This window comes from Aulonocara sp. 'chitande type north' Nkhata Bay, linkage group LG18, assembly GCF_057382095.1.
Source record: "Aulonocara sp. 'chitande type north' Nkhata Bay isolate Kocher_YH1m ecotype deep benthic linkage group LG18, A_spYH_male_GT1.1, whole genome shotgun sequence".
In the NCBI taxonomy this organism is placed as follows: Eukaryota; Metazoa; Chordata; class Actinopteri; order Cichliformes; family Cichlidae; genus Aulonocara; species Aulonocara sp. 'chitande type north' Nkhata Bay.
Window position 1 is genome coordinate 4280428 of NC_141361.1, and position 18520 is coordinate 4298947.

Here is an 18520-nt window from a genome sequence, read left to right on the forward strand (position 1 = left end):
CACTTCAAGTCAGCTGTAAGTTCTCTGATGAGTCGTGCACTCTCAGGAAGCAGAAAAGACCATTTCCCCCGGGGGATGACCAATCAATCATATTATTATCCCATTAATATGATGGAGGACATAAGTTTCCAGACCCAGGCAGGCACTACTTCAGCACAGCCAGCAGTAAGAAAGAAATGAGAAGCATCATACTCACAGCAGCAGCAACTTGGCCAGTCCGCCCGCCTGCCACAAAGAATATTTTATGTGCTGAGACGTGGCGACCCACAGCAGCCTCCCTGTGTTAAAGGGGTCACCTGCTGGGTTACAAATGCCATCATTATCAGTGGTGGTGGTTAAAATCTTTCTGAAACTTAAAGAGGAACTTCAGCCTGTAAATGATAGACTTATTAAATGTCGTAGAGGGCTGAGCCTGTGGTTCTCTAAAGGTGGTTCATGGTGAATTCCGGTGTCCTCTGCTTGGAACGTGTGGTTAATAATCTTACCGATCCAAAATGAATCTAAAAGAAGCATTTAAAGGGAACTTATGAGTTAATGCTTTAATGAGGTAAAGTTAATTAATGCTCAACGTTTTTTTCCTTATTGGCTGCTTGTCCCAAACAGAAAACTTTGCACATGCAGAGCTGTGTCATAATTTTAAGGATACAACCTTTTAATAACAGCATGCAGAGCCAAGAGCACAAAAAACTATCTGAAACAGAGCTACAGTTTCCTAGGAGGCTGAAGCCTGATCTTAAAGTGGCTGATAATGAATTTAGGGGTGCAACAACAGGAAGCCATTAATAGTCTAAAGAAGGTGTGGTTGTAAGTGTTATTTATGCACAAGTCATTTTCATTTTTTGCTTTGAGTGAAATGTCTTTGGATGGTGTTCTTTAATCTTTCTCACTTCTTGATCTTGGGTTCTGGTGATGATAGAGTCACAGTGTTTGTTTTAAAGGTCCTGATTGCATTTAAGGAGCATTTGACAGGGTAAGGTCATTTCATTAGTTATTCCATGAGTATCCATTATAGGAAAGTGTCTTTTGATGGTTGTTTTGGGGCCACGTGGAGAAGTGTTCTAACAGCCAGCTAATGGTCTTAAAGTTAAACTTCAGTATGTTAACAAGAAGTTAAATGTGACTTATTATACTCGTTTCCAGCTGCTTATTTCTAGTCTTAGGACTCTGGCATTGTAGCTTTGTGTAATTTATAGTTAATCTATTACCTGAAACAAGCCATTTAAACTTTATTTTACCTTTAATTTTATAGATCCACTAAAGCTGGGTTCTGTGAGTTTGTGGGAGACAAATGTTAATTATATGCAGTTATGTGAAAAACTTGTACTAGTATCACAGGCTTCTTTAACACGTTCTTGCACTCTGGTGATCACAGTGATGACAGTAAAAGTATTTGTTTTATGGATCTTTACGTAGACCCTGGATGCCATTTATATACAGGTGAGGGGTAAGATAGCCTCCTTAGAAATGAATAGAAAAGGATACCAATGGGGTATCTGATGTTACAGGAGCAATAAATCTAATGTCTGCTTCAGATCCCTGTAATGCCTAACGGTTTACCCCATTTCCTTCAACACACTGAGAAATTTTGCAGTTTTAATAAAGCTTTAAGCTTAAAACAAATGTAAATAACGAGCGGGTGGTGTAATTATCTTTAATTACATGCTAAAAACAAACAGCAAAGAAATATCCTCAAATCAAATTTGAGCAAATCACAAATAATGTCATGAAGTTAAGCTGAAGTATTTTACTAGAATTTAACCAGTTCAGGTTAGCTGAGACTGGTGGGTTAAATGAGTTGGTTTCTAGATATGGTTTTGGAGATGACTTGATATTTGTTCTGTGCAGGATACAACTCTTTATAAATTGTAAAGGGCAGTTATTGATTTAAATCGAACACGGGGTCTTAGTCTACAATCTGCATTATTGCTTACAAGTATATCTGCCCTCCGAGGGGGAGTTTAAATATTTTGGCTCAGTTTCCACAGCACAGATGAAGCCTGGGCTGAGACACAAGCTTTTTCAATACGTTTCTGTGTAACAGTTTTAATCCACTACTGCAAAAATAACAAGCTTTAAATAAACCTTTAAATACATACATGCATCATTATTTAAAACAGACATTTTCAAATGTGAACCTCATTTTAATATCTAACCAGCTGGACGAAATTTGAAGAAGTCATCAAAACCATTTCTTCAAAAAAAGGAAAGACTTTCCATATGGGAGAAGCTCGTTGGAATTTCATGCATGACAATCCAGAGTAGTTGTCAGTGTAAGCTCTTTTTCTGTGTTTCATGCCCCTGTGGGAGTGTATTTGTGTTCATATTCAGCATATCAATGTTTCTCATTCAGCAGCTACCCACCCCCCTCTTTTTTTCTTTCTTTTAGTAAATATAGAGCCTTGCTGCTTCACAATTTCCACTCGAACGTGAAGAAAAAGGATCCCAGTGAGTAAGAAGAAACAGGAGAATGAAACAAAGGATGTCACGGTGGCAATGAGTAATGATTCACCCAGCAAAACAAACGCTCCCGAGGAGCTCTGAGAGAGACTCTCAAGCTGAGAATAGTCCTGCTCGGCCTCCGTGGGAGGAAGTCTGTAAAGGTTAAAACTCAGCTGGGATTCTTTCTCTGAATGAATATAATTCTGTGTCTGTATATATCAGCTTTATTTCATCTTTGTTTTTCTTATTTAACATACGCAACACCCCCAGGCTTGAGAAAACGACAGAAAACGTCTCAGTTAATGCCAGATCCTCCTTTGCTGTTACCCAGTATCTATTATCATCCTCCAAATGGACCTGATAATAAAGTTCAAGGAGCCTCAGCTGGCGAATCATTTGTCGGAGACTGCTTTTCCAAGAAGAATCTTCTCTCTCATTTTTTTTTTTTTTGAGGATGTCTATCGCTTTCCGGGGAGCAGGCCAGTAATGGACTCTAATGCAGCAAAGGAAATTATCCACTCATGTCCAATCACTACCTACGAGACACCGATCAATACCAGGTCCCCAGGGCTCAGAGGGAGACCGGGATCGTGCTGAGAGCAGGGAGGGCCGGGTGAACTGCTTCTCAACACATTGTGTTTAGGAGGGGTGGTGACTTAGGCCGTCTCTGAATCTACTTTTGAGTTTAACCTTCTGCCTGATGGGGCGGCGCCAATCTTCCTAATGAATTCAGACAGAGAAACTGAAATTTTCTTTCATATTTTTAGTTTTGTCTGTAAATATTTTATAATTTGTCTAAAAACAGCAGTTCTAATAATTCAGAAATTCATTAATTACTTAAGCTAAACGAGTTATACACCATATCAGACACAAGGCATGAAATCCTTTTTGTTGCCAGGTTGTAAAAAGTCACTTTTGCTGTCTTGAGGAGAAAGAAGAAAAATAATGTTATTAAAGTTATGATTCAGTCAGAAGAGCTGCAATAAATTCATAAATGAATAAAGAAAGTTTGACAGTTTTAAGTATTGCAAGGGATTTAACAGCTGACTCGTATAGCATCTAAAATAGACAGAAATCGAAACTCTTGCCTTGAGCTGACCTCTGATTGACAAAACTATTTTTAGAGCCATTCTGCAGCCTCAGTATAAGCTTTTAAATGGTTAATAAATGCACTTATGTTTTATTACTATGGTCACGATTTGTGGGAGAATAAAGGCTATGAAGACGATGCTAGGTGGAGCATCTCTAGCATAGCACTCCTGTTGTAGTTTTTCACTTTTTAACACATAATGAACTGTAGACAGTAAGTCCTATTTAATACAATATGGTTATTTTGCAAATTACGATCCATAGAATCAAAAAGGATCAATTCAATTTGTCTTAAAACCACAGTTGTGATAAGTCAGACTTTCATAAACTGCTTCAGTTATGCCAAACAAATTATAGACTGATGCATTTTACATCAGATATAAGAGATCAATATGAAATCCTTTTTTTTTTGTCAGGTTTTTCCATCTTGAGTGTTTTACAGTGTGGCCAAGACATTGTTACCCAATGATGGCATCGGTTTCACTGTCAGGTCCAACTCTAAAAATTCCCAACCAGTAGAGGATGTAATGGTGGCTACATCCATCCTTTATGCAAGTCTATGAGTTTAGCTCCGAGTACGATTACATTTACCAGTGATCATTTCAGGTGAAGGTACAGTGAGAGGATTTTGTCACTCTGCTTTGCTGGGAGGGGAATTTTGCTAGCATGCTTTTCGCTCCACTTTTCTTGTGCAAATCTATACAAAGGTATTCTGAGTGATCATCTTTTATCCTGTGATGAAACATTTCTATTCTAATAGGAGGGGTCTCATCCAAAATGAAAATGGCTCCAGCAATGGGGTTTGAGTATCAACATAATGTGAACATATCTGAACACAGATGGGAGTGCCCGACAGTGCTCTCCAACTTAAACATACAGAATGAAAGAATATCATTTGGAAGAACTGCGTACACCATCGATTAAAGTTCCAGAGACTTGAGGAACCAATGGAGCTTTGAAGCTGTTATGGAGTTAGGTACTGGTCCAACACACTATTAGGACACCGTATGTTGGTTTTTTTTCATTGTCACCTTTTATATCAACTGAAACACTGTTGGTACTGAAGGGAGAATCATTAGAAATATCCATTTATGAAATAATTATTGGATAAACAAAAATTCTGACCTGATCTCAAAGATAATTGCTACGTTCTACGACTCATCCCGAGAGTGAGAAAGATTAAGGAACACCATCCAATACCAAAGACATTTCACTCAAAACAAAAGATGTTACTCTCACTATGGTGCGAGGGGAAACGTCGGTGAATTGTGAAAGTGGATCAGATTCAACCTCTGTGGAAAAATAATATCTGCATGAGATTTAGTGCCAGTATGATCTTAGATATCTCAGTCTGGACTAAACTGGTGGACAGGCTGATGGACACTGCTGTCCTGAAGCCATGCTGCCAGCATGACTAAAAATAATTATTTCCATGAAAGTGAGGGGGAAGATAATCAAGCCCAGCTATGATCCAATCATTCAAATCTCTTTAATCACTCAATTTTTAAGCGGATGAAACAAAAAACACACCCCCTAATGAAAATAAGCTGCTAATTCGTTTGGGAGGAGGGGTCTTTACATGAATTTGGTTTATTTAATTCCATTTTAATTTCACAAAAACACCCTGAGGTAGATTTGTCACAAAAATGTTCAATGAGACAGTGTTCTATATCATCAGCTTCTAAAACAACCTGTATCAACCATCAGAAAGAAGTCTGTCTAGTTAGCATCACCTCCTCCAATGACTTCCACAGTGCTAACGCTTCTTAGCCATCTGCCCCATCCCTCTCCACGTCATCCTGATCAATTAGTCTCCTTCTCGCCGTCGGCCAGTCTGCATGGCCCCTCCTCCTCTGCTTTTCCTGTCGACTATGTCAAACAGTGGTGTGCTGTACGGGCAAAGAGCCCTAAACCCCTGAAACCATCGAGCCGCAAACACTCTCCCAGCCGACGAAAGGAAGTGGAGAGCCTGCCAAAGATAAAGTGGAGCACCACAAACAAATGGAGTAACTGAGCTCATTAATGTGGCAGTGCGGTGGGTCAGCATCCTGCCGAAGCCCAATCGGCTTTCGATTGCATCATCTGCACGAGGCTCAGAGTCATTGATAAATCTGACGTATCTGAAAGCAGCAGAGTGATCATGGGAGGAAAATTGCAATGTCACAGTGAGGAAAAAAAGTGTTTTCAAATTTCTCATAAATGAAAAAGAATAAATATAGTAACAAGCATCCAAGTGTCATTGATAAGAGTAAATACTTGTGAAGTGAGGTGTTGCTTCTCTGACTGTGGTGAATTAAAAATGATAGAAAAACATAAATGGGAAACAAAGAAGAGAAATGTGGTAGTAAATATGTCATAACTGCCAACTTCAACCACTGTTGTGAACTGGACTTAATGATATTTGTATATCCATCAACCACAACATTGCAATCACCTGTACGATACCACGTAAGTCCTCGTCCTGCAGTTGAAGAAGCTCTGATCTTGAGACTAGTCTTGGGCCTAAGAGGCTGTCTTCAAAATATTTAGGTGAACAGAATTATTTTGAAGTTGCATAAGTGTCCATTTACATCAGCATTTGGCTGAAAGGCACTTTATATTCCAATGTAAATACCCGATTTCTGAGATTGAAAACCCCCAACAATCAGACGATCCCCGAACAACAATTAGGGACGTGAGAGAAACAGAACGCTATTAAGACGAAGAAACCTCCAGACAGACTGACGTTATCACGATATATCATTCTTTTGCCCAACTATAAATATTTTTTTGCTTCAAAATCCACTGTGGTAACTGTACAAAACGTATGCACCTGACTGTATGTCTCATATGAAGGGCCTGTTTCATCTAGTTGGAAGCGAAGCAATCGTCACATTGTTGAAAGGATGAGGAGTTGATTGATTTAAGCACAAACAAAACAATGCTGATTTTAAAGATTCAGTTTTTTTCTATTTAAACACAAAATATAAAAAGTAAGGAAACATTGCATCAGGAAGACTGCGATGTATGCGGTAAATATCAAACATTTATTTAGTTGAATTGGTTCCGATCATGTTGAACGACAAAGATGAAATCCTATCAGTTAAATAAGTTTTGTCCAAAGTATTAAAACAGTTTCTTATCATTTATGTAATGTAGCTTTTACAGGATTTATATAATTTCAAAAAGAACTCATAAGTGTGATTCGTGTCCTTGATCTGTTTTCAAACAGGCCGTTTTCAAAATGAAGTCGATAAGAGCTTCCAGGATCTCTATCACAATTTCAAGGAGATTTACAGAGAACCTGCACTTTGTACAGCAGCATTTGAGAGATGACAGATGATTTTTTTTACCAAAGTAAATTAAAGGCTCTAAAAAAATTCAAGAAGCTTTATCGAAGATCAAAGATAAAGATTTACCACATCAAAGATTCCCTGCAATCGTCAACCCTCAAAACTGGCATTAGTGCATTACTTTAAACGCAACAAAGAATGACTGTAATCAGGTTTTCAGTATAGGCTGTACACAAAAGATGGGTGGACCCAATGGAGAAATGCTTGAAACCTGCATTTTTTTCACTTTATCTATGACCTTTTCTGATGAGCATTCACTGGTTTCAACTCATATTTAACACAACATTTTAAATTTTGGGAATCTTGGTCGTATTTAGAGTAAAATAGTTGATGAAGAAGAACATAATTTGAGGTCTTGGCTACCCTGTGATAAATAAGGATCCAGAGTATAACCCTGTAGTATCTTTTGGTTTCCTGGTCTAATCCACACATTACTTATGACATCTCGCTTAAAAGTGTGACTGACAATTTTCTGTGTTTGAGGCTTAAAAACAAGACTTCACAAACCAGTGAGTGACACAATGGCCACATCCATCCTTTTCATACAGTCTGTGCGTTTGACGAGCCCGATTTCTGTTCCTACCACTGTTCAAGGACATCTGCCTGATTTCTTGGAGTTAGTGAAGATGTTAAACTTCAGAGCTTGCCAGTCCTTTTCTCATTTAGCTCCGTCCTGTTATTCAGTCCGAGTTTAGAACATAACTTGGGCTCTGAAGTGCTTCTGCTTGATGGTGTTGTGGCTTATGCCCATCTTCAGCATCCACTTGGACTTCATCATCTGTACATACTGCATGTCTTTCTGTTTCTGATTGAGGGCACTGTTACCTAAGAGACAGAAAGATGAGGGAGTTAGTAACATGTGAGCAGTGTGTCAGAATATCAAATCGCAGAGGTTTTCTCAGTTAAAATTTGATAAACAATGAGCACAAGGTGTCACATCGACCACAGACAGCAGCAAATGACACAAATTTAAATTAAAACAGTAAAGCTAACATTTTGTCATAAGTGATTCTTGTGACCATTTTTTTGGTCTTAAAATATACATTTTCATTATTATTTGCAAGTAAAATGTAACACGTTCGCCTTCTGGCCACAGTAATAAAGCTAAAAATTGTTGCCATTATTTAACAGCCCAAATGGGACAGTCTGCGATGAGCTGCATGGAGCAGGGCCACCAAAGTGTGCAGCAAAGAGAGGAGAAACATGCAAAGCCAACGACATCTAAAGCCATCAAACAATGCTCTGTGGAACTCCTTAGAAATTTACCAAAATCTCTCTACAGGAGGGGGAGATACAGGAGAGGTGGAGGAAGATCTCAGCCTGGGTGTTTATTGTCTTATGTAGTCTGGAAGAAGAGTGGATGGTGGGGTGGGTGCAGTTTTCTCTGTGGTGGGGTTGGGTGGACTGTCCTGGGCTCTGTGGGGCCGGGAGGCGCTGCTGCGCTGGGCCCCGGTCTGGATGGGCCTGGGCCCCCTTTCCCTGGTGGGTCGCGGAGTATGGGGGTGCCTACTGGGGTCAGCGGGGGGGAGCTGGCCCCAGGGAGGGGTCACTTGCCCCTCCCTTCCTTCCCTCCCCATCTCCAGCTGCCTCCCTCTTCCCACTCCATCACAACCACCCACCTTGGAGTAGGGGTATGTCACCAGGGTGCAGAGGAGGCTACCCCCCCCCCCGTCCCCTTCTGGCTGCCTCTGCCTCAATTTTATCCCACAACTTAGACATTCACATTACTCACACTCTCATTACACATACATATAGGATCTTGGGGGTGGGCACGATACACGGAATCCAAAGTACCATCAGGGTGTACACCCCACCCCTGGCGTCGTTGCCCACCTCTCAATGTTAAATACACATAGACATTGAGGGCCAGCAGGAGGGACCATGCGCTTACCTGCTGCTCTCTGGCAGGTAGCTCCATGCCCTCCTGGGTTTTAAATGCACCTTAGAACACACATGCATCAACACTACAATGAGCGGGTGGAGGGAGGTTTGGAGTCTTCTCTCACCCCCATTCTCTGCGACCTGCTGGAGCGGGGGGGCTAGGAGGAGGAGTTGGCCGTCCGACTGCGGTCTGGAGTGTGGGGCCTCCCTGCTGCTGCGGAGTCGGGGCGGTCTGCCTCCCCCCACCGCAGGGAAAAGGGTAACACCACCTGGGTCTGGGTGCAGTTCCCCCCCCTCCAGGGGCAAGGGTACCTAGACCCGGGGCTTAGAGTACGCTTGGGGAGCGTGATCGTGTGTACAGCGTCTCTTTATGTCTGTCTCCACGTTGGTTGAGTGTGGAGTAAGTGCATATGAGAGCATGAGGGTGGGAATGGATGTTTGTATCTGTGTGTGCCTGTATGTCTGTGTCTATATGTCAGGTTGGGTGTCAGGCGCCACCTCTCTGGGGACATCTTAGGCCCTCCAAGGTATGGAGGCCTATCTCCCCCTACCACCACTTCCCCTGCCAGTGGCGGACTCCCTCAGACATCGGTGCGTTGGTGGCTCTTTGTGTCCGGGGATGGGCGTCCAGGTACACACCGGCTCACTCCTTGGCGGCCGCTTATCGGGGCCTGGAGCCTGGGGCTTGCTCGGGACACTTCGGAGGTGGGGTGCCCCCGGCCTCTCGGCCTGGGGCTCGGTCACTCAGGCACGGCTGGCTGCCGGCGGAGCTCACGGGCGCGTCACTGCAACTCCCCCTGGCTTCTGCTCCGCGGCTGCTGAGTGAGCCCTCATCTGGGACTCTCCTCAGCTCTTTCTGGGACAGTGGCGCAGCTGCCCCTCTGTTGGTCTTCCTTGGTCTCTTGTGTTCTGGGGGCCTCTGGATGTCTGGAGTTTTGATCTCCTCCATACCTGCTTCATGCCCTGGAGGACGGGGCTGTGGCCCCCCCACACCCTCTAGCAGATCATTACATGAAGGAACCTTTTAAAAACAAGCGCGTCCATGCTCACAGGTGTACACACGGGTGATCACACTCACAAACTACACCCTTTTTGGCTCCTACCTCAAAGCACACTGTGTTCTGTTGATCTTATGTGCTGCACAATAATGTTTAATATTTAGTATTTACTGTCATATTCCCATATATCATTGTGATGTTGTTTATTCTATTACTCTTGTTCTCTTCTGCTTGTTTTCTTTTTTCTTTCTCAGCAGGTGACCCAGGTGATTGATATATGCATTTTCTTTTCTTTTTTTCTTCTTTTTTTTCTTTTTCTGCTCATTCTGTTGGTTTTTGTCTTTTGCCCTTCTCCCCCGTCCCTCTTCTCAGCTGTTTCTCTTTCCCTCTTTCTTTCTCCCCTTCTTTCCCCCAGTCAAGTCTGTCCCATGTTCAGTAAGTGAAAATAAAATAAACAATAAAAGGTGAATCAAATGGACCATTATGGCAAGGCTGGGATGGTCAATTTGGTAAAGTAAATCCGTTGGGCATCTTTCTTTGCCTTTAGACAACAATTCTGATGGCAAAAGAGCCAAACGGGACAGGCAAAAAAAAAAAAAAAAGAAACTTACCAAAATTAGTCTCGATGCTAAATAATTGTTCAATATGTCCCTGCAAATATTGAGCAAAAGTGTTTTTTTAAATGCCTTTACCACTCCAAAAAAGGTTGACATTTTATACATTAATATAAATGTTATATGACTGAAATAATGGCAGTTAATCATTTGTGCATGTGTGGCTTAACTTCAAACAGCTAGCACTGTTGTTGGTCCTATCTGTGCATAATAGTCTAGTTTGTTCCACAGAAGACAGCCAAACAAAGCAAAGCTACCAAATCTGTTTACAAATGGGTTTAACTTAGTAAATAAGTAAGAACCACATAATTAACAGTGACTAATATGTTTCAATCCTAACTGATGCTTTGCATTTAACCCTCCTGTTATGTTGGTTTCCTGGAACACCATTTATGGTCCTGGGTTAATTTGACCCGGGGCAAATTTACTCATCCAAAAGTGTCAGAAACACTGGCATTGATTATTTTACAATTTTCTTTTATAATTTTTATTTTTTTTGTTTTCTGTAGTGATGCAGATGACGTGTGACATCTCTTCTGTTCTGGGTCAATCTGACCCGCAACATAACAGGAGGGTTAAAAAACAAACAAACAAAAAACCCCCCAAAAAACCCCAAACAAAAAAAAAACATGTTGGACGACATATTCCATGATTGTGGAAAAGAGATTATTCTGTTTCAGAAGGTTCAAACTAATAGTCTGCATCAAGCAAAGAAAACAATTGAGAAAAAGAATTAAACTACTACAACTGGGATAAGAACTATACATATACATTTGGAAAGTGTTGCTCAGTGTTGTGAACATCAACTACTTCAGCTGTTAGTGAGGGTAGGGGCCGTGTGCCTGCCTGTCTGCAGCATTGCTAAAGGTGGTCCAACAAAATATTAGATTGTATAACAACCACTGGGCACCTACTCGGTCCATCGCCATTTGTGTTTTAAGGGGGGAATCTTTGCATGAATTTTTCTTTTGGCAGTCCTTTCCCACTGGCTCAGTACAAGTCCTGGTGCAGAGCCAGTCCAACTTTGATGCCTAATGATAATCATCCAAGCACTGACATCAGTGGAAGCAATCATATTAATGCTCAGTAATTTGGGGAGTAAAGCGTATTTCAGAATTAAACTGTAAAGCTCAGTTGCCAAATAGTGCCAGAAGGTGGCGTTTTTGTTTTTTTTGTTGTGTTGACACTGATCTTCTGCTCTGCGATTTATTGTTAGCAAATATATTGCCATTTAGGGCCCGAGCACTGAGAATGCGAAGGCCCTATTGGATCTGCTCCGTTTCTTCTTCTTCTTATTATTATTATTATTCAGGCAAAACAAGCGCCTTTTTGAGGGCTCAAAAACTCGTGAAATTTTGCACATGCATCAGGTCTGGTGAAAAATTTCGTATTTTAATTGTTTTACATATGAGCACTGGGAAATGGCTCTAGAGCGCCACTTATGCGTTGTTAAATGCAGCCCTACGAACACATCGTTTGAGCTACATGTATGAAATCTGGCACACGTTTGTATCATTCCGAGACGAACAAAAAAGTCACTGGGCCCATTGACGCAAACCCAACAGGAAGTCCGCAATTTAAAAGTGAAGGTGACATTTTGGCTCTAATTTTGCCATTTCCATGCCTCGAACTTCTGCGAACTCCTCCTTGGGATTTGATTGCATAAACTTCATCTTTGGTCAGTGTCAACTACACACCTGGGCCATGTTAAATTGCGGAGATTTTGAGTTTTCGGGATACGGTGAGGCCGTGGCGCCATGGCGAATTTCGATGACTCGCCATGAAAATCTTATTGCCTCTCACTCTGTCATACATTGTCCGATCTGGACCAAAGAGCACACATATGATAAAGCTCCACCCCTGAACATATTTCAACTGCCACATTTGACATCGGGGAGAGCGCCACCTTTTGGGAACAGGAAATGTCATGTTTTACACTTTGGGATACAGTATTGTGATGGGTGACATCTGCAACCTCAAAATTCTCCAGGAAAGCATTAAGGAGTTGGTCTTGGGTTACAGTGAAAGCTGTGAGTTTTCGCAAAAGGGTGTGACCCCAGCAGCATGGCGAATTTTCATGTCTCACCATGAAGAAACAAATTAGTATAACTCAATGAAATCCAGTCTGATCAGTACCAGACTTTACAGACATGATGCCAGACCCGCCCTGAACAGATTGATATGCCCATTGTCAGGAATACGCAGAGCGCCACCTAGTTGGAACAGGAAATGTCATGTCTTACACTTTGTTGTACTGATTTTCACAGATTCGTCGTGGCCACCTCAAAAGCGATGAATATCACCATCAGTCCCTCATGATGCTTCAGTGCGAAAATTGTGACTTTAAACTGAACGGCACACCCTGGTGGCAACGCTGTTCACCATGAAAGATGAAGTGGGCTTGGAAAGTTCAAAAAGTCTTGAAATTTGGCACACAGCTCCAATGTCATGAAAGCTCTTGTTTTGTGATCATTTTCATTGAATAGCGCAAAACTGAACAGCACCCCCTACAAAATGTCAAAACATCAGCCCCTGCTCTGTGTTTCATCTACGAGTCTGAAACCTGGTAAGCTTATGGAAGATATCAAGATGTACAAAAAAGTCTCTTGGAGCAATATCCCAAATCCAACAGGAAGTCAGCCATTTTAAAATTAATGTGTCATTTTGGGGACATTTCCCCTCTTTTCAGGCTCTGTATTTTGACGAACTCCTTCAAGGGATTTCGTCAGATTGACGCGATCTCCAGTGCGTGGAATCTAAAGACCTTTGTGATGTTAAATTGCAAAGCTTTTTACGTTCAGGGAAACGGGGTGGTCATGCGACACGTGGAGTTTCAAACACTCGCCAAAGAGCAGTAATCTGCTGTCACTCAAAAACACAAAGTCCAATCTCTCCCAAAGGTCGCAGGCATGATGAGACTCGAGCTCGGAAATGTTTGTTATGCCATTTGTCAATAATCGTAACGCTGCTTGCAGCTTTAATTGTATTTGTATCTGTTATTGCTCTTAATTGGTTCTGTGAAGCACTTTGGCATACCTCTGGTTTTAATGTGCTATATAAAATTGTATTGTATTCTATTGTATAGCTGTGTGTTGTTTGGCTCTCTGTTTTTAATCGGGCTATATAAATGGAATTATTATTATTATTGACCTTTATCACCAACAGCAGCTGAATAATGAAGCTCCCAGGAGTTTCTGGGTATTATTTACAAGAATTGAGGAAGGATTAATAACTGAAAATCATAATGCTGCAGGCTGTAGCATAGCGATACAACAATGAATAATGATCTGGACTAAGATCCTCAAAGATGATTGGATAAACAGAGGAAATTCAGCTCTGCACTATAGAAAATCATGTTTCTTATTAAAAACCTTTCCACAGCCACATCTTTTTCTAAACCTCTTAACACTTAGAATCATTATTTTCTTCTATTGCATTTTTAAGACATAGTAACATCATTGATTAACCATCATCTTCATCATCATCTTGTAGCTCAGCTTGCTACAAAAGAATAGTGCTAACAGTAATGGTCTCCAAGGGTAGAATGACTGCTGAACGGCGCACACAGTCTACGCAGCATGTGGAGGAGTAACAAGCCTAAGCTAACACAGTAAAGGCTTTGACATGGAAACAGGGTCGACAACTCATTGCTGAACAAGCAGGCTGCACTGTCATAAAGTCATAAAAGTGATTCATAAATTGAGCTGCGACAAAACTTACTAACTAAATGATATCATGCTTTTTGACGAGTGTTTACTGACTCTTACCTGTATCTCCTCCCCAGCCGAGGGATTTGTACTGCCGGAGCACTCTGCCAACGGCGTTCTTATTGTGGGTCAGAACCACCGCTCGCTGGGCTCCGAACCGCTGTTTGTAGTACCTCATAAGAGAGCGGTGGCCAATCTTAGCACCTGAAGAAACACACAGCAAAGACATGGATTCTGTTACAACAGAGAAATCTAAAGAAAGACTTGCTCAGCAGTTCTGCAGCAGCAATCAATTCTGCCATGTTTTTCCAGTCGGACAAGGCAAATCAGACAACGATAAAGTGCTAATTATTTTTCTTCTTAAGATAAGATCAACAGGAAATAGAAGAGGCCAGCAGTGAGTAAGCAGTTATCCAAATGTACTGCTGGTGGCTCACCCTTTCATTGATTTTAGTAATAGTTATTTAATATTTTTACTATCCAAAAAATCCCAACAAAAACGGCAAAGTTAATACATACTTATATGTATTATTTTCCAAATTTACTAAACCCATTAAGATGTTGCCTGTTGTTTTTAATAGGTTCCAAATTTGTAAATTTAGAATGTACACAGCATTTCAGACAGGGATGATTATGAAATTATTGATATTATGAGCTGATGCAGTTGGTCTGAACAGGTTATATTTTCATAGGACTAGATATCATTAAAACTACAGAATGTGCCTTAATTCCTTAATTTTGGAATCATCTGAATTTATCACATCTTTCTTGTGTTCTTCTCTTACTAAAACCCCCAAATTCCAACAGCTTGTTAACTGAAAGTAACTTTCATTCTTCAGACGGAGCAAACTATCAAAAAAAATCAATGGTGGAGTCTTGCAAATTAATTTATTTCAACATTCCTGACCAAAAGGACTACAAATATTAATTATTGTTTATATGTGATTATTTTACAGGTTGTTGTTGTTAATACACCACAGCATATATCTAAATTTGGACAATCAGCATTGCGGTCTGAATCTATGTGACCCATTACCAACTAAAAACCAAATCGGTGCCGATTTTTATGTTAGCTATGAAAAGTTTAGAGTTATGGCTTATAGAGCAAGCATTCATATAATTCCTTTACATACATTTAAGACTTGACCAGGATTTCCAATTATAAAAACTAATCTCATTTCAAGTCACCTGAAGGGAGCATCAGCTCCATCGTCTCGTCGTCATATTCCAGGTTCTTGTCATCAGCCAACTCTTCATCATCCATTTCAGCATCCTCCCCCTCTTTTCTGTCAGGGTAACTATTCCTGTTGGCAAAAGAAAAGTGAAAATCAATGAGCCTTTGATGGGTTTAACGAAGCAAGATGCATTATATCCATTCCCACTAAACAAAAAAGGACCCTATTTGCTAAACATTAAAGAGAGGCTCTGGTTAAAAGTCTTTATTACCTGAAGTCATAGAAGTCTGCAAACTCCAGGGCGGCATCGCCATCTGTGAAGAGCTTACAGTGGCTTTTGTCTAACATGTGACTCTGTACTGCTTCTGATGAGTAAAATGAACGCCCCTTTTCGTTACACCATAAGCACACGTTCCCAGCACCGACTTTTTCTCCTGTAAAACAAATAAATTTTAAAAAATTGTTAGAGCACAAAAGAAAAAAAAAACATTCATGTGCAAAAGAATGTTTTATTTTTTATGTATGTGATAATCCTGACCACATCTTTCTGTAACTACACCATTATATTAATACAAGCCTTGCTGCTGCAATTTTACAGTCAAAACTCACCGAGGTAACGGATGAGGCCCTTCAGATCTACGAGGAACTCCACATCAGGGATGAAGAAACTGTGGACTTTGGTCATGTGTGTGACGTTCTTCATGAGGGACTTGGAGTGGTGGGAACAGAACAAGCAGTCAGTGACAGGGATGGAGCCGGGTAGAGCGGGAGGTTGGGTGTCAGACAGAGCGGTGGACTCTCCCTCCTCCTGATCCATCACCTCCTCTTCATCATCTGCCTCCATCTCATCACCATCATCGCCCTCATCATCTTCATCTACATCCTCCCAGTCTTCTGCAACATTTTTATGGAAATACATTCAAACTAAGACAACATGACATTTTCACTGCTTTTTCCCCTCTAAATTTAGTGCAAGTGTTGATGTCAACGTTCAGTTTATAATGTTCTGTGGGTGCGGCAGGACATTCAGACAGTTGAGAAATGCTTTTTATTTCATTTAATCTGCTCACCTTCACCTTCACCAGCTGTGCCACCTTCTTCTCTTTCTCGCCTCTTGGCTTGCTCCTCCAGCCACATCATCCTGGGAGGTTTATCCAGCTTCTCAGTCCTCTGCTTTGTTGCTCCTTGTGAGGTCTGTGCATGGTCTTGCTTGGCAGGGCTTGATCTCTGCTGTTCTTTCAGCGCCTGTTGCAGGGCCTTATTCCTTGCGTCATTATCCACCTTTTCATCACTAAGCCCCTTCTCCAGGTTCTTCTCATTCATCTTCTCCACTCTCCTCTGGGCAGCGAGAAGGGTCTGCTTTTCGGCCTGTTGGTGTTTGTGGGACTGCAGGTGGTTCTGGTAAGCATTGGCGCTGGAGAACTTCTTGTTGCAGATGGTGCAGTACTCAGTGGCTGATGCATCGGTCAGCTGCTGGTCAGCAGCGGCCCTCTGAGCGAGGACACGTTCCTGGAAGTTTTCAGCAGTGACGGGGGGCATGTCGGCCACCTTCCGCTTCAAGTTGTACCGATGCCAGTCTGTTTTATAGTGTGCACGCTGCACCTCACCATCTGCGAAAGCTACTCGGCAGCTGATGCAAGTATATGAGGCCATGGGAACCTGGGGATTCAAGTAGGTTTACTTTCAGCATATAGCACAAAAAAACCCCAAAAAAACAACAACAAAAAAAAAATCACAGGCATCTCAATGTAGAGATGTTTAGCCGTAAACAATTTTATTTAAAAGAAAGTTGGTTCTCTGGAGTTGGTTATGTCTAGTTTGTTAAATGTTTTATTTTGTTTGCCCTTTCTGATGCTTCTTAACGATACCATTAAAATTAGCCCTTAAAATCTGAATTTTAAATGCAAGATTAACTGAAAAAACGACGTTTTCACGTACAAACATTCACCGTTGTTTTATGTGACAACCATAAAATGCATATTTTTAAAAAAAAGAAAACCACGTGTAATGTTTATACATTTCCTTTTCAGACACGTGATGACGTCATTATTTTTAATGACCCGTCTGTATATGGATGTTAGCTAGGAGGGTTAGCATACGGAGCTAGCCATTAGCCGGCTAGCGTTGTGAAGTCACGTGTTTACCTAACCACGCAGATTATTAACGATACTACACGCACACTGAATCTAAAATAGCTGCTACAACATTCAGTGTTTACACGGTGGCGCTGCGCTGTTCCGAAATAAACGTACTGGGCAGAAACCAGCTCGGAAATTTCACGCATTTCACCGCAAACACTGAAGCTAACAGCAGCTAAAATCATACGTTTGTAACGGTGACGACAGCAGCACATTACCACCACCGACTCTCCACCAATATTTACTCACCTGTTCAATGAGATGACTTCTCCGAAAAAGGTGTTTTAACCACTTTCTGGTATGTGCGCACCTGTCTCAATGCCGTAACTACACCACAAAAACACGAGGATGACTTCCTGGTGAACTTTGAACTTCCTTTTCGTGGTGGGATTTTTTTCTGATCTGGCGCATCACTGCCACCTACCGTGTATAAAACGGTTCCTGTTATACAAGGATGGCTAATCTTTCACAACAAAAAGCTTTTATTGTGAACTGAAACTCAAGTAAAACAAAGGCTAGCCGTTAAAAAAAAAAATTTTTAAAAAAGAGGAAAAACAACTTGAGAGCTAAATATATATATATAGAGAGAGACATATAAAGAGACACAGACATGTCTTTGGACGTTTGGATTAAGCAGGAGTACCCACGCAGACACGTGGCCAGCTGGTGGATTTAAACAACGTAAACCCCAAATATTCTTGCTGTGAGGCCATAGTGCTAACCACTAACTGTGGGCAGATTTTTTGGTTTTGTTTTTAAGTCAGATCTGTGATGGTAATCAGTTTAACCTGGGTGATAAACTGAAAGGGTATAGGCTTGAACTGTTGGATTTTATTCCCACTGCTCTCAACACCTGTCTTATCTTCTGGAGGTATCTTGCATCCTGATTGTTATTCCCTCTGGTCTGCCCTTGTGACATTTTTCCCTTGTAGCTGAGTGTACACACTGAATGGATCCAAACAGGCCATTTATTTTCTTGGCCTCTGCTTCCGTCGTATATTACTACTATAGTTCCCAGAGCTGTCTTTGTTTGGTAATGGTAAATGGCCTGCATTTGTATAGTGCTTTTCTAGTCCATAGGACCCCAAAGCGCTTTACACTACATTCAGTGATTCACCCATTCACACACTGGCGATAGCAAGCTACA

General features: G+C 41.3%; 1 protein-coding gene across 1 annotated transcript; it reads right to left on the reverse strand.

Moving 5' to 3' along the window:
• Window positions 1-6576: 6576 nt before the first annotated feature.
• On the reverse strand, window positions 6577-17776 carry znf622 (zinc finger protein 622). The gene is made up of 7 exons (XM_086272029.1): window positions 17623-17776; window positions 16306-16894; window positions 15845-16129; window positions 15507-15669; window positions 15249-15364; window positions 14121-14264; window positions 6577-7685 (listed from the first exon to the last, which is right to left on the reverse strand). The coding sequence occupies exons 2-7, from the start codon at window positions 16886-16888 to the stop codon at window positions 7552-7554; spliced, it is 1425 nt and encodes a 474-aa protein (XP_086128155.1). The 5' UTR covers window positions 16889-16894; window positions 17623-17776; the 3' UTR covers window positions 6577-7551.
• Between the last annotated feature and the right edge of the window lie 744 nt (window positions 17777-18520).

Coding starts and splice junctions, on each gene's coding strand:
- znf622 (XM_086272029.1), bottom strand. CDS start 16,888: ATGGCCTCATATACTTGCATCAGCTGCCGAGTAGCTTTCGCAGATGGT. Junction 15,365..15,506: donor GCAGACTTCTATGACTTCAG/GTAATAAAGACT, acceptor TTTTGCCAACAG/GAATAGTTACCCTGACAGAA. Junction 7,686..14,120: donor CGGCTGGGGAGGAGATACAG/GTAAGAGTCAGT, acceptor TCTGTCTCTTAG/GTAACAGTGCCCTCAATCAG.